General features: G+C 55.6%; 2 protein-coding genes across 3 annotated transcripts in view; both read left to right on the forward strand.

Annotated features, from left to right (window-relative positions):
- RNF157 (ring finger protein 157) overlaps positions 1-19501 on the forward strand; it is an 83797-nt gene extending 64296 nt beyond the window's left edge. Inside the window, exons 9-19 of one of the 2 annotated variants that reach the window (XM_057715878.1) lie at positions 41-112; positions 886-1045; positions 1176-1288; positions 3310-3548; positions 4275-4383; positions 6888-6999; positions 7450-7637; positions 7921-7989; positions 8839-8887; positions 10933-11043; positions 16696-19501. In XM_057715878.1, the coding sequence (XP_057571861.1) occupies positions 41-112; positions 886-1045; positions 1176-1288; positions 3310-3548; positions 4275-4383; positions 6888-6999; positions 7450-7637; positions 7921-7989; positions 8839-8887; positions 10933-11043; positions 16696-16817 (1344 nt within the window). In that variant the 3' untranslated portion in view covers positions 16818-19501. The remainder of the gene's footprint in view (positions 1-40; positions 113-885; positions 1046-1175; positions 1289-3309; positions 3549-4274; positions 4384-6887; positions 7000-7449; positions 7638-7920; positions 7990-8838; positions 8888-10932; positions 11044-16695) is intronic. The other variant, XM_057715880.1, reaches the window with a different exon arrangement.
- Positions 19502-21462: 1961 nt separating this feature from the next.
- On the forward strand, positions 21463-24696 carry FOXJ1 (forkhead box J1). The gene is made up of 2 exons (XM_057716773.1): positions 21463-22043; positions 23712-24696. The coding sequence occupies exons 1-2, from the start codon at positions 21546-21548 to the stop codon at positions 24477-24479; spliced, it is 1266 nt and encodes a 421-aa protein (XP_057572756.1). The 5' UTR covers positions 21463-21545; the 3' UTR covers positions 24480-24696.
- Positions 24697-24978: the final 282 nt, after the last annotated feature.

Below are 24978 nucleotides of genomic sequence, written 5' to 3' on the forward strand. Positions count from 1 at the left end.
AGAACCAGCCTGCCCTTGAACTTTGCCGTTTGCTCTTCAGGTGGATGGGGTCAGCTACCTCCTTCAGGAGATCTATGGAATTGAAAACAAGTACAACACGCAAGAGTCTAAGGCAAGTTCCAGCCACAGCGCCTTTTTTTTTTTTCTTTTAAACATCAGGCCCTTCTTCTTTTTTAAAAAAATATTTATTTATTTAATTTGGTTGCACTGGGTCTCAGCTGTGGCAGGTGGGCTCCTTAGTTGCGACCGCAGGGCTCCTTAGTTGTGGCATGCGAACTCCCAGTTGCAGCAGGCATGTGGGATCCAGCTCCCCGACCGGGGACCGAACCTGGGCCCCTGTGTGTTGGGAGCACGGGGTCCCATCCACTGTGCCACCAGGGAAGTCCCTCCATCCGCAGTTCTGAATGTACTTTTCCCAGGAGGCAGAGTAAGAACTTCTCTGACCCAGCCAGGACCTGGGAATGTAGCACACGGAACTCTGGGATGCATTTGGTCCTAGGAGGGTGTGTCTTCTTCCTCATTTCAGATGATTAAACTTATATAACTTTGGAAATGAGAAAACAGGCTGGTTTGGATCGGTTCCTCTGCGGGGCTCCGTTCACCCCGTTCACTGCTCCCCTCGTCCTCGTGTGGCCTCCTGGGCCCCTTCAGCTCTGACTGTCAGACAGGACCAGGTCACAGCCTCAGAGATGAGCTCGAGGCGAACAGGTGCCAGAAGAAGTGAAACTGAGTGTGCCCGTGCACTTGGTAGACTGTCAAGTTCAATGTAGATGCAGGATTCCGTTCGTATCACTTGTCTCAGCTCTGCAGGCAGGCTGCCTTCTAAGGAAAGTATGGGACGTGAGGGTCTCTGTGATGCTGGCTAAATTTCTGTCCCCCGGCCAGGTGGCTGAGGACGAAGTGAGTGACAACAGTGCCGAGTGTGTGGTGTGTCTCTCAGACGTGCGGGACACCTTGATTCTGCCGTGTCGCCACCTCTGCCTGTGTAACACCTGCGCCGACACCCTGCGCTACCAGGCCAACAACTGCCCCATCTGCCGACTGCGTAAGCCCCGGAGGCCCTGCTGGGTCCCCGAGGTCACCCCTTGGGGGAGGAGGGGTCACGGCTTCCTTGGGGGCTCTTGTCCATCCTGACTCCTGCATCGCGGTGTCCTGATGGCCTGGTTTCTTCACAGCCTTCCGGGCACTGCTTCAGATCCGAGCCATGAGGAAGAAACTAGGCCCCCTGTCCCCAACCAGCTTTAACCCCATCCTCTCATCCCAGACATCCGACTCAGAAGAGCATTCAGTAAGTTGGGCTTTTTTTTTTTTTTCACATTTTTGTCCTTCTTCACGTGACTTTGCCGCAAGTAATTAAACCTTGGCACTCTGGAGTATTGAGCAAGCTGGCTGAGATCATGTTGTGTTAAAACCAGCCAATAGTATGATGGAAAATGAGGTTCTGCTCAATAGGACCTCCCCTTTCCTCCTTGGAAACTCAGTGTCCAGTTAATGTTTACCATCCCTGGAGCGGTCAGCTTGCCGTTTGACTCCAGGACGTGGGGGGCGTCCAGCTCTGGAACACCCCCAAGCAGAAACAAGGGGATGATTGTTTGGGATTTAGATACAATTTACTATTTTTATCTGAATCCTCAGAGAAGGTAACTATTTTTCTTTATCCCATTTCATGGCTTCAGGGACTGAGAGCCAATTAGATGAAATAAGTCACCTCGGTCCTGTAGTATAAGTGATGGTGTAAAAGCCTCCAAGCTTTGTCGGTATAGACTAGAAGGTCTTGTCTTTAGGTTAACACACTAGTGGAAGAGGTTATTAATTATTCAGTAAATGGTATTGGAATGATTAGGTAGCTCTTTAGGGAGGAAAAAGTCAGTTAGTTTAGCACTTCACTCCTTACCAGATAACAAATTGCAGATGGAGTAACTAGTTAACTACACTAAAAACAAAGCAAAGCAAACATTAAAAACCTAGAATAAATTATAGATGATTCTTTAGTTGGCTATGGGTGGGAGAGGGCTCTTTATGCTTGAAAACAATGGAACACTACCAAAAAAGAACATGTAGATTTGGGCAGGGGCGGGGCGGGGGGGGGGGGTTGGATCTTAGTTCCCCGACCAGAGATCAAACCCGCACCCCCTGCAGTGGAAGCACAGAGTCTTAACCACTGGACCGCCAGGGAAGTCCGGAACATGTAGATTTTATCATACAAAACTTTTTAAACTTTAGATTGTGTAAAAGATGACCAAAATTAAAACCAAACAGGAACTTCCATGGTGGCGCAGTGGTTAAGAATCCGCCTGCCAATGCAGGGAACACAGGTTCGAGCCCTGGTCCGGGAAGATCCCACATGCCTCGGAGCAACTAAGCCCATGCGACACAACTTCTGAGCCTGCACTCTAGAGCCCGAGAGCCACAACTGTTGAGCCCACATGCCACGACTATTGAAGCCTGCGCGGCTAGAGCCCGTGCTCCACAACAGGAAAAGCCACCACAATGAGGAGTCTGAGCACCACAACGAAGAGTAGCCCCCGCTCACTGCAACTAGAGAAAGCCTGCGCGCAGCAACAAAGACCCAATGCAGCCAAATAAATGAATAAATATTTTTAAAAAAAACCAGCAAATCATCTAGAGGAAAAAAAATGTAGTCACGACATTTGCATCAGAGGAAAGGCTAACATGTTTACCATAACCAACTTGAATGAGATAGTAGATAAATGGGCAGAGCATATATAAAAAAAAGTCTCAGAAGAGGGAACATAACTGGTTAACAATCATTTTTTTAAAGTCAACCAGGGAATGACCCTAAAAGTTACCACTTTGGGTGATTTGATTGTTGATGACTTTTTTCCTTCTTTCCACTTTTATGTATTTTCCAACTTTCCTGTAATGAACCTATATTTCTATTATAATCAGAAAAAATAAACATTATTAAGAAGAAGTTCATCTGTAAGCAGAATCAAGGAACATGCAGTTCTCGGGCTTCCTAGGTGGCGCAGTGGTTAAGAATCCGCCTGCCAATGCAGAGGTCACGGGTTCGATCCCAGCTCCAGGAAGATCCCACAAGCTGCGGAGCAACTAAGCCCGTGTGCCAAAAAAAAAATAAAAATAAAAAATAAGGAACATGCAGTTCTCTGATATTTTATCTTTCTTCTGCCTCTAATACAGACGCTTTTCTTGCCTGAGCCCCAGGCAGCCCTAGCCCTAACCCTAATGTAACAGAAAGCATTTTTCCAACATAGAGGAAGAAACATGCTCATACCATAAAACGAAGAGCATTTAATTAATTTTCCAACCTGTCTCTGATTCCCCTAGTCCTCAGAGAACATTCCAGCAGGTTATGAAGTGGTGTCTCTTCTGGAGGCCCTCAATGGGCCCCTCACCCCGTCCCCAGCGGTCCCCCCACTCCATGTGCGTGGAGACGGACACCTCTCAGGAATGCTGCCTTCCTACGGCAGCGACGGCCACCTGCCTCCCGTCCGGACGCTCTCCCCCCTTGACCGCCTGTCCGACTGCAGCAGCCAAGGACTCAAGCTCAAAAAGAGTCTCTCCAAGTGAGTAGCTGGTGTGCAACACCATTGGCCCTGGGGTCCTCGATGAGATGCTTTCAGTCCATCTTTCACCTCCTCCGTGCTGGCTCGAGTCCCATGTAGACTGGCTCTCGAGGGCCAGTGTAGACCCTCTGGGCTGTTCCCAGAGCTGCTCTTGCCCTGGAGACCTGCGCTAACCCCTGAGGGGAAGTTATCCCACCCCTGAGGAGAGGAAAATAAGTTGGCACTCGGGCACTTAGGAGCATCCAGACAGACAAACCTCTTAGGTGTTCTGCTTTGGGGGGAGGGTACGGGGTGTAGGGATGATGACATCATTAGGGTCATTCAGACCCCTGGGCAGCATCGCTTAGTCTGAGGTCAGGAACCTTATGATCTGTATTTCTTAAGCATTTACATCCAACGAGCTGCAAGTCATAATAAGTTTCTGCGGCACAGGAAAGGAGGGTACTTTACAGATGAAAATATTGAAACCCTAAAAATGTCAGTGGTTTTCCTCCAGTTCAGACACAATTGTTTGAAGGAGCTAAAGGGAAAACTCAGATTTTCCCGACACCCAGAAGAGGTCTCGGACCCTCCGGTGCCCTTTCCCACATCCCCGCTCCTTCCTAAGATTTGGGTTCCCCTCAGGGTTCCTCTTCTCTCTGTGATGTCTGGTTAATGGGAGTGCAGCCGAGTTCCGTTCTTTAAGGGGCATTGGCTGCAGCTGCTACTCCCTCCGGGCTTATGCAGGTCCATCTCCCAGAATTCTTCTGTGCTGCACGAAGAGGAAGATGAGCGTTCTTGCAGCGAGTCTGAGACGCACCTGTCTCAGAGGCCGTCAGCCCCGCATCTCAGAGAGGTGATGTGCATTGTCCTTCCCTGTTTGCTTTGGACTCCAGGTACTCCCTTCCTGCCCGCCGGCCTCTTCAGGCCCGTCTGCTCTCATTCATTCACCAAACGCCTTTTGAACATTCTCCGAGACAGCCGCAAAGGAGTCACCAGACTCATTCTTTTCACAGTGTACGGAGCCTGTGTTACGGACCAGGCACGGTCCTTCATGCTGAGGATGGCAGCAGTGGGGAGGCACAAAAGTCCTGCCCTCGTGGCACTTATGATATAGGCTTGGGGGTTGGGGTGGGGTGGACACAAAATACAGTAAGTACAAAATGTATGTGTCAGGTGGTATGTCAGGTAAGGGAGTGTCCAGGCTAGAGGTGGGGGCTGGCTTTAAAAAATGGTCCATGGACAGGGGATTTCCCTGGTGGTCCATGGATTCCATTTGGTCCAGTGGCTAGGACTCCACACTTCCACTGCAGGGGGTGCGGGTTTGATCCCTGCTTGGGGAACTAAGATCCCGCAAGCCACGTGGGATGCCCCCCAAAAAATTTTTTTAAGTGGTCCATGGACAGAGGAGGTGAGACCAACTGTGCAGATGTCTGAGGAGGGCAGGTTCTGGGCTCAGGCACAGCAGGTGGGAAAGCCAGACGGCCGAGCAGGAGATGGAATCCTTTACCCTGTGCGCCCTCACATCTGGCTTTATGTGACAGAGGTCTGAGGACTGTCACACCTGCTCCCGGTAAGGTGGTGGGCCCCGTGCAGTGAAGCGTAGGAAGGTGAAAAGCGGTTCCTGTCCTGGGGAGCTCATGGCCCAGCTGGAGACAGGACACGAACACAAATAACAACACCACATCTGGCACATGGGTGTTACTCAGCAAGTGTTTCTTGAATGAGTGAATGAATTTTCATTCTTTTTCTTGGGGGGAGGGGTCTTTGTTGCTGTGAGCGGGCTTTCTCTAGTTGCAGCGAGCAGGGGCTACTGGTTTTTTTTTTTAATGACTTTTTAAAAAATATTTATTTATTTATTTATTTATTTATTTATTTATTTATTGGCTGCATTGGGTCTTTGTTGCTGCACATGGGCTTTCTCTAGTTGTGGCGAGTGAAGAGTACTCTTCATTGTGGTGCATGGGCTTCTCATTGCCGTGGCTTCTCTTGTTGCGGAGCACAGGCTCTAGGCACACAGGCTTCAGTAGTTGCGGCACACAGGTTCAATCGTTGTGGCTCACGGACTCTAGAGCACAGGCTCAGTAGTTGTGGCACACGGGCTTAGTTGCTCCACAGCATGTGAGACCTTCCTGGAGCAGGGATCAAACCTGTGTCCCCTGCATTAGCAGGCGGGTTCTTAACCACTGTGCCACCAGGGCAGTCCCGAGCGGGGGCTACTCTTGACTGTGGTGTACAGGCTTCTCATTGTGGTGGCTTCTCTTGTTGCAGAGCACAGGCTCTAGGGCCCTCAGGCTTCAGTAGTTGTGGCACGCAGGCTCAGTAGTTGTGGCTCTCGGGCTCTAGAGCGCAGGCTCAGTAGTTGTGGTGCACAGGCTTGGTTGCTCCGCCGCATGTGGGGTCTTCCCGGCCCAGGGCTCGAACCCGTGTCCACTGCATTGGCAGAAGGATTCTTAACTGTTGCACCACCAGGGATTCCCTGAATGAATGAATTTTAACCAGAGAAAGGAAGTGCTCCCAAAACAGAGACACGGATGTGCTGTGCCAAAGGATCACATTAAGTGGAGGAACCAGAGGAAGTGTGACAGCAGAGCTGAATATCAGCATTTCTTAGACATGAAGAGACAGGCAAGAGGAGCATTCCTGGTGGCGGGGACAGTACACGTGAAGCGCAGAGCAGAAGTGGGGGCCCTGAGCAGGCCAGTGGTACAGTGGGAACTTGGCTTCATGAGGGCCCACCTGGCAGAGGTGTGCAGACTGGATTAGGCAGGAGACAGACCGAGCCAGGCAGGAGGAATGCCTGAACTGGAGGCATGAGCACGGGCTGTGGAGAGAGAGTCAGTAGGCCTTTGCATCTGCCCCAGGGTGGGCCGAGGTTGCGAGCCCAGGTGACTGATGGGTGGGTGCCAGGCGCAGGCTGTGGGGGGAGGTGGTATTTGTATTAGCTTCATCAAGCTGGAACTAACCCGCCATCCCAGAGGAGAAGCCCAGCAGGCACCGGGGCCTCCGCTGGTTTTGTGTTCTCTCCCTTCAGAAGGAGAGCTGTTTGTAATGGTGGGGAAGCCTTGGGTGTCCCCGTGTCACAGCTGCTGAGTGACCTGTGTCATCTGAGCTGCGGCCTTTGTGTGGCTCCAGCAGATGCTGGGCCTTGGGTGGGAGGTACTTGCATCTCCCCCGGGAGACAGCCACTCCGGGTCGGGGCTGCAGAGAAGTGATGACAAGGGAGAAACGGGCCCTGCCTCTGCGTGTCACCTCCTGCCATCCCTCCCCAGATCCCCTTTCTTCCTCCTGGCCTAGGCCCCCTGCCCCGACCCCTCCCCTCCAACGTGTTTGACTGGCGCTTACCCCTTTTCCCCCCAGGAATGTGGTGTCACCCCAGAAAGTGAGAACCTGACCTTGTCATCATCAGGAGCTATTGACCAGTCATCCTGCACAGGGACGCCTCTCTCCTCCACGATTTCCTCCCCAGAAGGTACATGGGGTGGGGGGTCCTTCCCCATCAGCCCAGTCCATGGTGCTTCTAATATTTCCTCCCTCCCGGACGGACTGGGGAGCAGCAAGTTAATACCTAAGGGGCAGACAAAATAGGTCCCAGCTTGAAAGGAAGCGGAACTCACTCTCTTGCAATGAGAGGGCGGTCTTGCCGCTGAGCTGGGGGGAAGCAGGCATCTTACTCCCAGTCCTGCTGTCAGTAAGGTTTTCTTTAACGCTGTGACAGGGAAAAGCAAATCCCTTCATCCCTGAGGCTGAGTTCTGAGCTCTAAAATGTAAAGGAGCCACACCTTGGAAAACCTTACATCTAAACCCTATTCGGTGAGGGCAAGGCCAGGCCGCTGCGGTCCTCACTGCCCGGATGCAAGGAGAGCTCTGCTCCCAGTCTAGCCTGACCTCCGTCTCCTTCCTCCAACTCCTGTCTCCAAAGACCCTGCCAGCAGCAGTCTGGCCCAGTCGGTCATGTCCATGGTGTCCTCCCAGAGCCAACACTCCCAGATCAGCACCGACACTGTCTCCTCCATGTCCGGCTCCTACATCGCCCCTGGCACGGAAGAGGAGGGGGACACTCTCCCCTCCCCCCGGGCCGCCAGCAGGACCCCCTCAGAAGAAGAAGAGGTAAGGGGGGAGCACGGGATCGCCCTCACCGCTTTGCTCTGAACGTGTGTCCCAAGGGGCTCAGTCCAGGATCTGCCAGAGAGGTCGGCAAAGCCCCCAGTGCTCGGGAGGGGAGCCCCAGAAAAGAAGGTACCGCATCATTGACTCAAAGACTCCCCCATCTTTCATCTTCCGTGTGGCACCACTTCCGTCCAGAGGACGTCGTTTGGGTTTGCTGCCAGGCGAGCTAGCTGGTAGGAGAGCTGGTGGCATCTGCACCTTGATTTTTGTTGCTCTTTTGCAGGTGACTCCAGCGGCATCTCCAGACTACAACTTTGTGGGCCTCGCCGCCGCCGAAGAGCGGGATGCAGAGGTAACAGCGAGGCGGACGGTGGTGCCCCCTCCCCAGTCAGAGGCACTGTGGGTGCTGGCAGAGGCTGCAAATAGGATGGAGGCTGTTCTGGGGGACGCCTTCCCAGGGGGGACACTTGGACCTGTTAGAGGCGGGGTGCGGAGCAGAGGGACTGTGCAATTAGCAGAGGGTGCTGGTCTCAAGGTAATAGGCGTGGGTTCTAGAGGGAAGTCTTCCAGGCCAGACCCTTGAGAGGGTGTTTGTCCTCCATTCCCTTAGTACTCACCCAGGACAGCCATCTCACGGGCTTCCTGGCACTGGGGGACACAAAGACCGAGTGACATGGCTTTTTGCCTGCCCCCCACCCACTTCACCCACCCAGGAGCTCGGTCAGACGGAGGAGTCAGGGTTCTGACTCAGCGTGGGACGTGCTCTGACCGAGGTGTGATGGAAGTGTAAGGAGTGCCCAGCTCGCAGTGGAGACTCTAGAACTTTTTCTTGAGCCAGATGTTCTCAAAGGAGTATCTGGATAGGGTTTGGGATCCTAAGGCATTTCTGAAAGTTTTATGATCTCACAGTTCGCTTTTTCATTTGACAACTTTTATTTCCACCTTAGAGGAACAGTGTGAGCTAAACTATTACCAAGGCTATTCCTGACAGTCCTAGGGTCCACCTGTAACGTGCCTCAGACCCGGTCCCTACAGGCCGATCCTGCCTCACCAAGCAAAGTCTGTCTCTGCTGGGCCTCCCAGCCATCTCACACGGACAGGAAATGCAGAGATACCATGAGGGCGATTCGTTCTGTCTTCAGCCAATCAATGGACTCATTTCACTGCTTTATAGACTCACAGCGCATTCCTTCTGTCCTAGGGAAATGATGTTCTAGAAGAAGAGGACGAATCATCCACAGAAGAAGATGGTAAAAGACCTGGTCTTTTGCTCTCTCTTATTGTATTTCTTTCCCGGGTATTCTCTAAAGGGTACAGAAAGGGGCACTGGTGTGACTTGGTGGTACTGCTCAAGGGTGTGGCTTTGGGGAAGGGTTGTCTTCTTGGTGAAATATCAAAGCAAGCAGGGTATCCGAGGACCTCAGCGGCCTCCCCAGCTCTTTCTGGGCCTCCAAGCCAAGGCTGCAGGAGATACAGGTCGTTCTCCATTTACGCTGAGGAGATTCTGAAGCCTCTTGGGCAACTCCCATCACCTTCCTTCCTGCTTCAGCTTCTCAGCTGAGTCTCACAGAGCTGCTCTAGCAGCCCCGAAGCTTAGCAGCAGCAGGAGAACAGTTTCCTCCACTTGGGGGAAAGGACTCTTAGGCAGTAGGTCTTCCTGCTTTCGTGAAGAAAACAGCTGATGTTTTAGTAGCAGAGGGACCTCAGCAGCGGTGGCACAGTGAAGGCGAGGTGAAGAGATGTTAGCAGCTCAGCTAGACCAGTGTTCTGTAGGCTGTTGGAACAATTCTCTTTACCATCATTCAGGCCTCAAGTATATCTTTTTTTTTTAAATTGGAGTAGCTGGTTTATAATGTTGTTTTAGTTTCTGCTGTACAGCAAAGTGAATCAATTATACACATACATACCTCCACTCTTTTTTAGATTCTTTTCCCATATAGATCATTACAGAGTCTTGAGTAGATGTCCCTGTGCTATACAGTAGGTCCTTATATTAGTTATCTGTTTTATATATGGTAGTGTGTATATGTCAGTCCCAATCTCCCAATTTATCCCTCCCCCCTCTTCTCCTCCAGTAACCATAAGTTTGTGTTCTACATCTGTGACTCTATTTCTGTTTTGTAAATGAGGTCAGTTATAGCTTCAGTGGGAAGAATTTTGTTTCTAGTAAGCCTAGAAGCAAAAGAACGGCCTACATACAGAGCATGGAAGCAGGAAGGGGGGGTGGGCTGGCAGTCCCCCCGGGAGTGGAGGACCAGGCATCCCAGGAACCGTTGTCTCTTCCCTCTGCTGCTCTGAGGTGCCTCCGAAGAAGGGCCACCTCCGAAGCAGACCTGGATCCCAGCCTGGACGCACATGTCACGCTCGTCGCTTCTGCTTTAGCCCTGGCCATTGCTTGGGGGGTGGGGGGCGGGGGTGCGGGGGGTAGGCATGCACACGTGACCACTCTCGCCTGGCCAAGTAGCCGTGCCTCTGCCACCCTCGCGCGCCAGCCGAGCCCGGGTTGGGCGCTGCCTTCCCGAGGTTGATGTCTCCAGGGCTCAAGGCTCCCCGGTTCTCCATGGTGACATTTGCTTCTGAAAAGCGCAGGGCAGCAAGTGGTTTCCGCCTGACATTCCGTAGCCCCCGTGGTAGATGTGTATTTCTTCCTCTCCCTTCCACCAACAGAAAAAGGGGGGTGGGGGGCTTGAAAAAAATAACATCTAAAACTGTCCCCTTCCCCTCTTACACGACTGTAGGTGTCTGGTCAGTCCCTTAAAACATACTCTGAATAACAAATTGTCTCATAAGAAAATCAGTCATAATTTTGTGAACAAAGCAGTTCTTTGATGTGATATGCAAAATTATGGAACCAAAGAGCTTTAATCGCCGTTTTACGTGTTAGTCGTTTCGCGGAGCCTTGCGGTCGTAAAGGCACCCGACAGGCACAGGCCACAGGCGGCGTCGCTTCCCCCGTGGCTCTCCTAGCTCTTCCGAGCCCGGCTTAGCTCTGCTTTGGGCCCGGGTCTGCTTGTCCGAATCCCGCAGCCCTCCCGGGGGTCCGATTTCCCAGGAACAAAGGCTGGAAAGGGGCCAATGAAGGAAACAGAGCAGGACAGAGCAAGACCACAAACGTACTCGCACAGTCTCCTTTACTGTCCACTTTTTACCCACATAATTATTGTCTTTTTGTTAACATATGATTTGGTTGTTTTTTTTTTTTTTTGGTCTCCATCCTTAAGATTTTTATTTTAAGGACGGCGAAGCAGAGGGAAACGCAGCCAGGCCCTCTCTAACTGCCTCAACTCCGTTACAGGCCAGAGGACGTGCGCGTTTCTGGGTCTGGAGTGTAACAATAACGCCGACTTTGACCTCGCCAGCGTGCAGGCACTGGACCGCAAGCTGTGCGCGGAGGGCTGCTTGCCCGGTGAGTGGCAGTCCGCTGAACATGAACTTGGTGGGAGACACCCCCCCTGCTCGCACCCTGGGACACCCATCTCCTGCCCTGCAGCTCCTGCAAGAAGGCATGGGCTTTGCTAAGATGCTGGGGGCCAGTTGCTGAAAGGAAGTGAGGTGGCCTCGGGAGAGTCCTTGAGCAAAGAGCAATGCTGCTCTAAGCGACACTGTTAGGGCAGGAAGAAAGGTGCACATCCTCCACATCCTTCCGATTTGGCCTGACCGTGCCCCCCTCCATCACGATCTTGCAGATCCCATGGCAGGGGGCCTGGTCTTGTCTCCAGCAACAGGGAGTTTAAAGCAGACACGGCCTCTGTGAGAGGGCCTCGGAAAGAGACTGAGCCCTTGAAAAGGGAACCTGTAGCTCCTTGGAGGAGCGTGTTTAGTTAGGATCAGAGAGGAATTTGAAAGCAGCGTTTTATAAACTAGCAGGTAGCTCCGTGACCCAGTGAGTCTTCTGTTACCACCAGCTGTCTTGTGCTCCCTAGATTTGGATCCCAAAGGAGAGATCAGGGGTTGAGGGTGACTATTCCTCCTGGAGCCCTGACTCTAAAAATCACCTCTCTGCGCTGTACTCACCAAGGGCTCCACCAACCACGCCTCTAAAGCCACGTCTTGCCCGGTGGACGAGGTCAAAATTGCCCCTCCTGGATTCGTGGCAGAAGATTGCCTTACGTCGCGTGGTCTGTCATCTCTTAAACGTGCTCCGGCCACGTTTAAGCTTCAGCCACGCCTCGTCACAGGTCCAGTGCTTTACTCGCTCCACGATGTGGCTGCAGGCTCTGGAGGGACACAGGCTCCTGTGGTTGCCACTCTCAACCAGCCTGCGAGAGACCCAAGTCCTCACCCCTCTGGCCCCACGCAGGCTTGGGGCGGGGGAAGCCGTAATCCCCGGAGACACCTCCCCCGGCTTCCCCAAGGGCTCTCTGGTCCCTTCCCACTTAACTTTGACCCAGCCAGGTCCGAGCCGGAGCAGCTGGGGTCCAGGGTACACTTCACTTCCTGCCTTCCCACTCCTTACCTGGCTTCTGTCTGTCCATTTGTTTCTCGTGTCTTTTTGCCAAATGTAAGTCTGTCTGTCTGGTTTGTTTATTTTGAAACTCATGTATGTCATCCAGACTTCGTGTGAAAGTTCATGTTCACCCGTGCCCGACCCCGAGCTTGCTGGGCCTGCCCACATCCAAAGGGCTCTCGCCGAGGCTTCCATTCCTAATTGGCAAGGGTCTGCATTCAATATGCTGAGATTTTTCAGAGAAAAAAAAATATTTGTAAGAAGAGATTAATCCCTGTTCCACAAAAGCGGGGCTGCTTCTGTGGCAAAGGATTTGTTTCGGTCACTCGTTGGGGAAGATGACATCTCTGCCCTCACTCTGCCCTGTGTCTGGGGCAGCTGTGCCAGGGGCCGTCCGCTGGCGCTAGGTTCCTGCCTCCCCCCAGGGGCTCCCCCGCCCAACCCCATTTTCTGGCAGAGGGAGCTGCTGGGAAGTGTTTCTCCCAAGCGCGCTGGTGGACATTCCTTCTGCTTCCTCCTCTCCCTAACTCCCTCCGGCCAACCTGCTGGTAGATATTTATTCCAGTCTGGGATTGCAGGAGGGGAGCGAGACCCGGAAGGAAGACAGAATCCCTGGGCTTCCTCATGGTGATCTCGGGAGCCAGCCGTTTTCAAATTAAACTGGCCTCACCGTCTCGGGCCAGACATGAAACCCCATGACTGTGGCGGCTGCCGGGAAATGGACTTAAGATGCCCCGTGGTGGTCTCACCTAGAAGTCTCAGGCTCTTATGGGAGAGGGAAAGTGCATCCAGTCTCCTGGTAAAATGTTTCTCGGGTTCTGCTGTTAGCGTCACACTGGTAGCAAAGTGCTGAGGAATTCTGTGGACACGTCTGTTGGGTTAAGGACGGGAGTATCCACTTTGGTAGGTCCCGTGGAATCAACAGGCCTCCGCACACTCAGCTGTAAGTTCAAAGTTCCACCCTCTGACTGAGGTGCCGCAGGCTGGCTTGGCCATCAGACAGCTTCTCAGGCACCTGGTCTCCCTCTCCACGCTGACTCCCTCCCCATGAGGATTGCCACTTCCCTCACGGAGGGCCCAGGAGGAGCAGTGCCAGGGGAGCATACCATGGTTCACCCGCCCCAGGAGGTGAGGACCGCTCAGGTCCCCATCCTCCCCGCTCTCATCACCCTTGTGGGAGTGATGCTGAGAGAGCACCTGTGTCATTCCAGCCCCCGTTCCCCGAAGAAGCTTCTGGGTCTTCTTGGGCCCTAAGACCAAGGGGGTGATGGTATGTTCTGAGATTGTCCCGAAAGGTTCTCAAAGGGAGGAAATCTGAGTGGACAGGTGTAGGTGGTGAGCCGATTAGAATTGTGAGGCCATGCTGGGTAGATGTGGTTCCAGGGAACCTGATGGAGTATCGCACAAGTGGCAGGACGGTGGTGAGGAGACCGGTGACAGTTCTATGATAAAGCTCTGGGGAGTGTGATGGGAAACAGCAAAGATAATTTGGGTTTGTTAGTGAAAATACAAGTGTTTTTAAATGACTGCATTGGACAAGAGTGGGCATAGCCAATGAAATCTAAAAGCATTTATGGAGGGAATTTCCTGGTTGTCCAGTGGTGAGGACTCAGTGCTTTCACTGCAGTGGCCTGGGTTCAACCCCTGGTCAGGGAACGAAGATCCCCCAAGCCACTGCGCAGCCAAAAACAAAACAAACAAACAAAAACAGTACTTACGGGGACCTGAAATAACCCAAGACTAAGACCCCACTAAGAAGGGTTATACTTCGCAGATACTAAAGAAAAATCTGTACCAACTTTCTGTTTTCCTGGAGAAAAACCCTACAAGACAGTGGAACTGTTACAGCCCTTAAATTTATTTTTTTAATTAATTTTGCTGCGTTGGGTCTTCGTTGCTGTGGGCAGGCTTTTCTCTAGTTGCGGCAAGGGGGGCTACTCTTCATTGTGGTGCATGGGCTTCTCATTGCGGTGGCTTCTCTTGTTGAGGAGCACAGACTCTAGGCATGCAGACTTCAGTATTTGCAGCACATAGACTCAATAGTTGTGGCTCACAGGCTCTAGAGCACAGGCTCAATAGTTGTGGCGCACGGGCTTAGTTGCTCCGCGGCCTGTGGGAATCTTCCTGGCCCAGGGATTGAACCCGTGTCCCCTACATTGGCAGGGGAATTCTTAACCCCTGCACCACCAGGAAGGTCCCTACAGCCCTTAATTAGTGGCTGTGTAGAGGCAGGAAAGGGGTGTGCAGAATCTCCCTTGCTGTGCTCCCCAAATCTGCCTCTAGAGGTCTCTTCACTCTCCCATTTCTGAGTCCCCAGGATGGAATGGAGTGGAAAGCACCCTTCTCTACCTCCCGTGAAGGATTTTGAGTCTCCAGACTTTCTGGCTGAGGGCTGGACAGAATGGTAGCACTCGCTCAGGAAGTCCTCCCGCGCCTTCCAGGCTTACCTTCTGCATCGCAAATGAACAGAGCCGCAGCAGGGGTTTTGCTGAGGGTCCGGCAGAAGCCTTTTTAAAGGAAAGGGCACCACTGAGTGTACCAAAAAGCCAAGGAGAACAGAAACTTCAGGTCTGAGTCTTGAAGCTGTTTCAGAAGGAGCCTGTTTTCAGCCCTGGCTCAGGGTCTGGACCGGTGGCATTTGTAGCAAGGACTTATTAATTCAGAGCCAGGCAGCCTGACAGCCAGTGATGCTGGTGGTGGCAGCGGTGTTTTGATTTTATACATGCGTGTGTGTGTGTGTGTGTGTCTTCTGTTCATCGTTTGCTTTTGGTCTTTGCTACCAAACAGCCGCAGTTCCGGAGTCCTGCCCCATAAACATTGAGGAATAGGTATGAGATCTACCAAATTATATAAAATGAATGGACAACTCATTTTATCTGGGGGTCCCTAACTTGGAAGGGCAATCTTGCCTGCTCTTCATCCTGTCACCCTCAGAGGGGAGAAGTGCTGTGGACCCACGTGCCAGACTGCGGTATCCCCAGGAGACAGAGAGCGCCACGTTCCATCCGGCTGTGAGAGACACCTAAGAATTTCCTGTCCCACTCACTCCCTTCCCCTGGGGTCCACCCCCCAGACTATTATTAGAGCCTAAGGATGAATTATTGCACTAGGACATTTATGGGAAATACACAGTTTGTACCTGCTTAATCCTAGTGTCTCTGCCATTAAAGGGTTTCATGTCTCGGGCTGGCCTAACCTGAGGCTGACCCCAGACATTTGTGAGTGGCCTTCCCTCAAACGTGAACACGCTGAGCCTCAGGCCCACCCTCCAGGGTCGGCCAGCTCTGTCCCCGGGATGAGCCCTCTGTTGGGCCAGGCGCGGCTCTCAGCTCTGCCCAGGAGGAGGTCACAGTGTGATGGAGGATTCAGCAATTTCCACGCAGCGTGAGAAGTGGGGTGGTGGTGCAGGCTGTGGGGGAGCGCTTCAGAGCATGATGGATCCCATCTGGCTGGGGTGGGGGCCCTTGTGGGGGCAGATGGCTCAGAGGTCCTCTGGCCAGAGGATGGAAGGCTTTCCCCAACCCCAGGGGGTTAGGCTTTCATCCTGTCCAGTCAGGAGCTGCCTGGAGAGAGTGAATCAGATTATAGCCAGTCTGTGGGTTGGGAGGATGACTTGGGGGAGATGGACGCTGCTGAACAAGGTCTGGGGGGTGGCTGGTTGTCGAGCACATTCTGCGAGTCAGGCACCCTGCTCAGCGCTCTCCTGTGTCACCTAGCTTCCTCCTTACAGCAACCCTGGTGGGGGGAGCGGTGAGTACTCGTCTCCCATCTGATGGACAGGAAAACCAGGTCTCCATGTATGGTAACCTGCCCAGGATCACACAGTCAGTACGTTACAAGCTGGGGCTGTGCCTGGTTTTCTGACTAGAGATTTAGGCATGACTAGAGAGTGAACAAGCAGGAGGTCATGATGGATTGGATGCAGAGCACAAAGGAGAGAGAAGCACCAAGAGTGGGTTTCCAGCATGGGCGTGCTTCTTGTGTAGGGGCCGGGCCGGGGGTGAGGGGCTGGGGGAGTGGAGGATGAGTTGAGTGGATGGTACCCATGGAACCCAAAGCTCTGGGGCTAATGTCCCCTGGGGTTAACGGCACCAGCTGATAGCAAACCTCAGCTTGCTGTTCAGGTGCAGAAGGAGAGGAATAACCCTGGCTCCATTCTCCGGCATGCCATTCAGCCCCTGGCACCCTGCTGGGCAGCCAGTCACTTCCTGCCCCACCCTGGCCCCCACAGCAAATGCTAACTCTGAGCCCAAACTAACACACTCTTCTCCCTCCCCTCCGCTTCCTTCTGTCCTTGTGAAAATCTCAGCTGGACCCAGTTTCTTTTCCTTGTCCGCCATCACACTTAGACAAACTTCAAAACCAAATAAAGATACAAAAATGGATCCTAGGGCAAGCTCACAAAACAAGGACCATCCTGCGTGTCCCTCCATCAGTGGGTCACAGTATTCGTGACTGTCCCTAGCCCAGTGGGCGCCCCTGCTCCCAGGGAGTTCCAGGTAACACGCATCCTGCCAGCTTTTGTGCCAAACTCCCGAGCTGCCCTGCCTGAGATACCGTCTGGACCAAGCCGAAGGTCTGGCTCCGGTAACCTTCCCTTCCTCTTCTCAGGTGCCTGGCAGGCTGATGACAACGTGGTCAGTCGTCGGAACGCGCAGCGCCGGCGCTTATCCTCTGGCAGCCTGGAGGACCCCGAGGACAGGCCCTGCGTGTGGGGTCCTTTGGCCGTCTGAGAGCCCCAGCCCCTGTACCAGGGCTCTCCTCCCGTGCTCACATCGCATCCTGGCCTCACTGCACCGCTGACCTCCTGGGCACCCTCAGCAAGACACATGGAGACTCTTTAGACCCACGTGAAAGCTGGACGCTGAGGGCACCTGCCCCTTCTCCCAGCCTCATCTTCTTCCGCAACCGTGATCCTTCCCCTCTCACAAGGGACCGGAAGCCTCCTTTCAACTGCAGCTCATGAGACCCTTTGCAGAGACTCTCTGGAATGTTTCCACCATATCTTGATCTTCAGGTGGAGCCATGGTCCACGGACTGGTTATTTCTTGTGCATCTTTTTTCTCCTGAGGGGGTAGACCGAGAAGACTCAGAGTTTGGGTGGCTTCATTACAAACACCCACCTGGCATCTTCTGGTCTCTGGGACGTCATAACCAATCTGAAACCTCCAGTTTGGGGTGGGGCTGGGGGGATGACTCCTGCGAGAAGGGTAAGCCATATTGCACTGTAAGTGGAGTTTCCCTCAAAATGCATCCGGACCTCCTTTCTCAAGGACAAGAAACAGTGGTCACCACCAGAAGGTTGGTTGGGAAAACAGTTCTCGCTTCTGGTAGCAGAGCCTGTACCTCGTGTGTCTGTCTGCCTAGGAAGGAGGCCTTGAATCTGAGAATCCCTCAGTTAAATGATTACTTTCCGGAGGGTTATTTGTGATCAGGTGCACTAAGAAGGCCTAGGACTCCATCCTAAGGTGACACTGCGAAAACATTTTTTGACCCCTTCTGTGTGCCAGTCACATGTCAGGAGCTGTTGTATATTGTCATGTTTCATCACTACCGCCCTGTCAGGTGGCATTCTTATCCCTGCTGTCCCCGCCTCCACCCCCTTTTCTTAAATAGTTGAAGAAATAGGCTGAGAGAGGGGTGGACTGATGATTCCCAGTCAGTGCCCAGGAGAACCCAAAGGAAGTTGGCGGAAGGGCTGAGCTGGGGCCAGTGGTGGTCTGGGAGGCTCTCCACCCCACCCGTCTTCCTCCCCTGCCCTCCAGATCCGCTGAGCCTGATGGGGGGGAGGGGTGGGTGCTGCCTTCCATAGGCTCATTAGAGATTTAGAGGTATCGTTGTTCAAATCATGTGTCTACCCCACCCCACCGCAGTCCAGTGTAGCACATATAAATAACAGCCCGAAACAGCATGGCCAGACTGTACGCTGTTGGCTGTTCCTCTCTGAGCACTTGTGTTACCAGCGGATGCCTCGTAGCTCTCTGACAGATGCATCGCCTGCTGGCTTTGGGAAGAGGGGGTTGTTTAGTGGAGCATGAGATCCGGAAGCAAAGCTGGATCCAGCAGTTTGTGAGACTGAGATGTGACAGAGCCCTAGGCGACGGCCACCGTGATGGCCTGAATTAGTAGTTGGAATTGTTGCCCTAGAAGAGCTTTCCAGGGTCCTTCCTAAGGCTTCAAAGAGAGCCCAGTACCCAGGGAATCCTTTGCACCTTCTGTGTGGCTTCTTTGCGCTGCTGGGTGGGTGGTGACCCTCACTGCCTGGTGATTGTGGTCCACATCCTGCCTTGGGGGGTGGGGAGGCCCGTTGTCCTGACCGACACTACAGGAGCCAAGCCTGAGTCTCAGCTTCTGTCTTGAGTTTCCGTGTCCACCCCCTCTGAAGCCCTGCAGTGGACTCTGCTGTTTCAGGCCCCATTTAATGTCCTTTCTTTCCCTGAAACATTCTTACAGCCCCTTTCATATTTAAGATTCGAGCAATAACCCCACTTCCTGATTTCCTTGAAATGTGAGCCCCAGAAGCACTAGGGATGGGGGAGCTCCCTTAGCCTGGGGTGGTGGCCTGTAGACCTACCTCCCCTCCGGGCAGTTAGTATTCACAGCGTGGTGTTACCTGAGATGAAGGAGACGCAGGTAAACAGTAGCCACAGTGTCCAGGAACCCTGGAGGGTCTGTCTTCTCCCGGGAAGAGGCTCAGAGAGATTCCTCAAGGCCTTGGTTCCATAACCAAGACATACCTGGGTGAGAAACGGCCCTTCACTCCTGTTTCTCAGACAGTTCCTTCTCTCTCCCCCACCCCCTCACCTCTTTGCTCCCATCGAGCTCTCTGGCAAGCAGAACTATCCTGTCCAAAGGGACTGGTCCCAGCCTGACCAGGGAACAGGGCAGCTGCCCCAGCCACCATCTGGAGACAGACATGTTGTAAGCAGCTGACCCAGAGAGAATGTGATGGGGCCTGGCTTCTCACAGGAGGGCACAGACTAACTGGAGTCCCAGGGCTCCTTCCTGCCACACTCAGGTCTGTGCTCACCTATGAGCTCACCTCCGAGTGGTGTGATGATGCTGGCCTCCCCACAGAAGTCTTTTTCCTTCCCCTCCCCAGTCCCATCCCACCAGAGGTCATGCCCACGCTGGGGCATCTCCTGGGCACGGATCCACATACTTAAAGCCATCTCACCTGGGGAGAGTTCATGTCCTGTCCACCTGACCTTGGCGTACTGGTTGCTCCCTTTACTTTAGCATCTGCACACCTCGTGTGTGTAAGTGTGCGTGTTCTGTTGTGCCATCTGCGTACCCCTCAGTCCCTGGAGCACACGCGTGGGCACAGCACAGTGGGGACGTCAAGGATGCAATATTTATGGATTGCTGCATGATTCTTAAAAATGAATAAAACTGTTTACAAGGGAAGGAGAGCTGTTAACTGTGCAGTTGGCTTGTTTGTGAAAGTTTCTGTCCGACTTTCTCCAGCTTAATGTTTTTATTCAGGACAAGCTGGCGGTGGAGAGTAGAGAGAGCAAGGGGTGGGGAAAAACCTGTTTCTGGGTGGGAGTCGATGTACCATCCCCTGGGCAGGAGGTCTGATCAGGAGCCCTCACCCCTACCCCCACCCCACCCTTAAACCGGAGAACTTCCAACTGCAGCTCCTCAATAATTGAAGAGCAGGAAAGCTGGTGACTGGAGGGAGGCTGGGGGAAGGGAGAAGGAAGGACCCCAATCCACTGTTAGTCCCTGTCACTTAAAGGTTGGTGAAATTAACGGAGCAGATGTCCCAGGTAGGAGAATTTGGCAAGTCCACGGCTTTTCTAGGTTTCACCCACCGGCTCTGCTCCCTCGGCTATCTGGAAAGGAGGGAGGGCACTTCCGAAGAAGCCTCTGGAATGTCAGCTTCTGGGAACCTTGCCGAGGACGGACGGGGCGGGGAGGGAGCGCTTACCGAGAAACACTGGATTACCCTACCCACCTTGGGGTGTCTGCGACCGGTGCTGTGGTTTCAGCGGACCTGAGCGGCAGGCGGCATCGGAGAGTCAGACCTGCCTGCGGGCACCAAGACGACACTCAGGGTCGGGAGACAGGGACAGGCCGCAGAAACGTGAGGAGGTGCCCCTCGCAGCCCAGAGGAGAGGAAAGGAAAACCCCAAGCACAGGGTTCCCGAGCCTAAGCCCGCTCCCAGCCTTGGTCCCCGCGCCCCGGGCTGCGTCCCAGGAGCCGTCGACACCTAGGAGCAACCCAGACGGGAAGAAGGTGGGCCGGGAGTACGGGTCCCGCGGGGAACGGCTCGCCGGGGGCCCCCGGGGCCTTGGCGGGAGCGCCGAGCCGCGCGCCTCTCCGAGCCCTGCGCGGGGCCCTCGGGCGGGAATGCTCGGAGCCGGGACGCGGTGGCGGGTAGGGGGCTGGGTGGCGCGGGAGAGGGCGGCAGAAGGAGGGAGTTCGAAGAGAGTTACCGCCAGAGAGAGTGGTAAGAGCCCGCGGTCTCCTTGGAGACACACTGACCAATGGCAGCAGCGGAAGCTGTTTATAGGGGCGGAGCGTCGCCATGGCAGCAGGAGAAGCCTTCCGAGCGGCTACTTAATGCAGGTCCCCCGGCCGCTGGCGTTCAGAGAGGCGCCGTCGGGCGTGGGGGGCGACGAGGATTGTTGGCTGGGCCCTCGGGCTGGGGGCAGAGAGCCGCAGGTGGGTGGGAGGAATTTCTTCGAGAACCTTCCTTTGGCCCGGGCCGCGCTCTGAGCCAGGTAAGCGACGGGGAGGGCTGCGGGCCGCAGGAAGAGCGGGCGTCGGTGCCAGCCCGCTCTCCCATCCGTCCCCGACGGAAGTGGGTCCGGGGGCTGACATCAGAGGAGTTTGGGGAATACTCGCTTCCCTCCCCCTTATAACTCTCTGTTCTGTTTCCTTCCTTCCCCTTGATTCCCCATCCTAATAACCCTTTTCAAAGGTCAGACTACCTCCCCCGCCCCCCTCCCCGTCGTACCGCTCTCCTGGACCCTCTCGCCCCATTTCCATTTGTTGGGGAGAGAGAGGAGGGCTAACTTCTCGCTTTGGAGAAGAAGGGGATGGCCCCGAATGCCCCTACACTCTTCCCTCGTTTGGCTAATTAAGTCTCCTCTAAAACATCAAAGAGAAAAAGAGCGAGGCGGACCCTGTGAGGGGACCCAGGGCACAGCTTCTGTTTCCCAGACCTCGACAGTAAAAGATCCTCCCCAGCTGCGGGGACGATTTTAGAGGAGCCTTCCCCCCTCGCACACACTCTCCCCTGGGGGGTGGGGGAAGAGGGCTCAGTTCCCTCTCTGGTCCCGTAGGCACCACATTCAATTCGGAGGAGGCGACCCCGGGGTCGCGGGATGGAAACGCGCTTCCGGGAGGCTGTGTAACTGGAGCCGCAGGAGTCAGCGGGCCGGAGAGCTCGGCGGCCACCCTCGGCTCGGCTCGTGGATGTTGACCGCCCCCTCGGAGAGTCCCCGCAGATATGGCGGAGAGCTGGCTACGCCTCTCGGGAGCAGGGGCGGCGGAGGAGGCCGGACTGGAGGGCGGCCTGGAGGAGCCCGACGCCCTGGATGACAGCCTGACCAGCCTGCAGTGGCTGCAGGAATTCTCGATTCTCAACGCCAAGGCCCCCGCCCTGCCTTCGGGGGGCACCGACCCCCACGGCTACCACCAGGTGCCAGGCTCGACGGCGCCCGGGTCTCCCCTGGCAGCCGATCCCGCCTGCCTGGGGCAGCCGCACACGCCCGGCAAGCCCACGTCCTCGTGCACGTCGCGGAGCGCGCCCCCGGGGCTGCAGGCCCCGCCTCCCGAGGACGTGGACTACGCCACCAACCCGCACGTGAAGCCGCCCTACTCCTACGCCACGCTCATCTGCATGGCTATGCAGGCCAGCAAGGCCACCAAGATCACCCTGTCGGCTATCTACAAGTGGATCACGGACAACTTCTGCTACTTCCGCCATGCTGATCCCACCTGGCAGGTAGGAGAGGCCCTCCGTCCCTCTGTCCCCACGTTCTCGTGGACTGGACTCACATCCCAGATCCGCAGGCCAAGTAGGCGCCCTAGGTACAGCCAGGGCCCCGAGGGAGGAGGAAGGCCGTCGAGGAAGGACCTCCAGGGAGCCTAGTGCTTGGAACTGCCCCACCCCTTTGACTTCATAGAGGGAGGAGGGAGGATGTTCAGAGGGCTTTAGGGGTGAGGATGTAGAGGTTCAAGTGGAAAGAACTTGTCACTCATCCGGAAGGCTCGGCCCAAAGACCAGGGCTGAACTATGCGTGGACACCGTCTCCCAGGGGAGGCTGATGGACTGAGGGACACATTTTTGTCCCAAGTCCTAGAATTCCTAGACACTACCCTGCTCAAGGCCAGTTTGTCAGGGCCCAACTGGAAACGGAAACAGGAGCATTGTTCCTGCCAGGCTCTGCATCCTGCCTGGTTTCAGCTGGCTGGAGGGGGAGAGGAGAGGGGCGTGCTGTGGGGTGGGAGGGCAGCTGTGTCCCAGTGGAAGGGCTCCGGGGCCTTCCTAAAGCTGCTGTCCCAGCCCCCACCCCAACCCTTCCCCAGTTTCCTGCCTCTACTCCTCCCCCTCTTCTCATCAACCTCCCTGGGGGGACAATTACCTGAGCCAGGTGCTTTCCACAGGGGCTCTGCCTCCCACACTGGCTTCATGTTCCAAGTCTCCGGAACCTGGCACAGAGCAGCCAAGGGGCCCAGGCCGCCATGTAAACACCCCAGTCTTGCCAGAGGACACTACCCACCTGCCGGCCCCACCCCACCAGGCCCCCCAGACCCCTGTGCCCCGGCGTGGTTTGGACTGTGCACGCAGGCATGAACAAGACAGGATCTGAGCATCTTCGACTATCAGGATCAGGGGCTACTTGGGGACAGAGACCCTGAGGATGCCCAGACCCTTCCCTGTGGTACAGGCCACAGGATCACAGTTCCAAGCTATTCCACGTTTGCTTGGGCCCTGACCCTGGGACAGTACCATCTGTAACCTTGGTGAGACGGCAGAGGGCACCCCCCACCACCCCCGCAACCTACCCCAAGCCTGAGAGGCCCCAGGAATGAGCGCTATGCTCTTGGCTGGGTAATAATCAACTGAGGTCTCAGAGCCTGGGGCCGGAGGAAGGGGACATGGGGGGTGAGGGCGCAGGCCAGCCGCCGGCTCCACAAACAAGGAGAGTCATCAGATCCCCCCACACTTTATCCCCCTCCCCAACGCACACCCCCCCCTCCACCCACCCACTCACTTCACAAACAGAGAAGGCCAGCCAGGCCCAGGCAGAGGGAGATGGCCGTCCAGGCCCTGGGGGAGCCGAGGCCTTCGGCCAGAGGCCGCGGCTGCGGGGGAGGGAGGGAGGGCAGCACAGGGTGGCACTGAGAGCCACCCTGTGGCTCCAGGCTCGGATGACTGAGCAAGCAGATATCCCGGCAACAGGGAACAAAAGCCCCCGACAGCACTCCCGGCTCCCCGGTGCCCTGTGGCTGGTGTCCCAGAGCCTCCTGGTCAGAGCAGCGCCTCTGTTCCCCCTCCCCCGTCAGAAAGAAGCTGGTAGGGGACTGGCAGTGGAACTAGGAGCCCCCCGTCCCCGACCGCACCCACTCACCCAGCTGTCCTCCTTCTCTCCTCTCTCCCTACGTCCAGAATTCCATCCGCCACAACCTATCCCTGAACAAGTGCTTCATCAAGGTGCCTCGGGAGAAGGACGAGCCGGGCAAGGGGGGCTTCTGGCGTATCGACCCCCAGTACGCCGAGCGGCTGCTGAATGGGGCCTTCAAGAAGCGGCGGCTGCCCCCGGTCCACATCCACCCGGCCTTCGCCCGCCAGGCCGCGCCGGAGCCCAGCGCCGCCCCGTGGGCCGGGCCGCTGACCGTGAACACCGAGGCCCAGCAGCTGCTGCGGGAGTTCGAGGAGGCCACCGGGGAGGCGGGCTGGGGCGCGGGCGAGGGCAGGCTCGGGCATAAGCGCAAACAGCCGCTGCCCAAGCGGGTGGCCAAGGTCCCACGGCCCTCCAGCACCCTGCTGCTGACCCAGGAGGAGCAGGGCGAGCTGGAACCCCTCAAGGGCAACTTTGACTGGGAGGCCATCTTCGATGCCGGCACGCTGGGCGGGGAGCTGGGCACCCTGGAGGCCCTGGAGCTGAGCCCACCGCTGAGCCCCGCCTCGCACGGGGACGTGGACCTCACCGTCCACGGCCACCACATCGACTGCCCTGCTACCTGGGGGCCTCCGGGGGAGCAGGCTGCCGACAGCCTGGACTTCGACGAGACCTTCCTGGCCACATCCTTCCTGCAGCACCCCTGGGACGAGAGTGGCAGCAGCTGCCTGCCCCCGGAGCCCCTCTTTGAGGCCGGGGATGCCACCCTGGCCGCTGACCTGCATGACTGGGCCAGCGTGGGCGCCTTCTTGTAAGAAGCCAGGCCCTGCCCCACCTCCGGACAGCCCCCAAGTCTGGGCCCAGACTGCCCCCCCAATGCAGGCCCATGGAAACCCTACCGCCCAGGCAGGGGCTGCGCCCGGTCTCCTGAGGCTGACCCCACGAGGCCACACAGCCCCCACCCCGGGCCGTCCTCAGATTCCAGCCCAGGAGGCTGAGAACTGGGGCCCAGGACCAGAATTGCTGCCTCCCCTCCCCAGCCCCCTGTACACACAGTGTTTCATTGATCCACCTCCTCCCTGCCCCAGGGACACGCGCAGGGCCCTGCACTATGAGAGCTGCGGCTTGGAGGGCCCCCGGCCAAGCTGGAAGCAACAGTACAGGGCCCGCCCCAGAGCATCTTAGCTTCGAGGCTTCTCCTCTTGCTCTCCTCCCCAGGTCTCTATCCAGAGAAAGTTCCCAGGTACAACAAATGCTAATTAGGTGACTGCAAATTAACCCCCTAGAGGCCTCTCCCGGCAGAGCCTCCCTGGG

The sequence above is a fragment of the Hippopotamus amphibius genome, chromosome 17, assembly GCF_030028045.1.
Source record: "Hippopotamus amphibius kiboko isolate mHipAmp2 chromosome 17, mHipAmp2.hap2, whole genome shotgun sequence".
In the NCBI taxonomy this organism is placed as follows: domain Eukaryota; kingdom Metazoa; phylum Chordata; class Mammalia; order Artiodactyla; family Hippopotamidae; genus Hippopotamus; species Hippopotamus amphibius.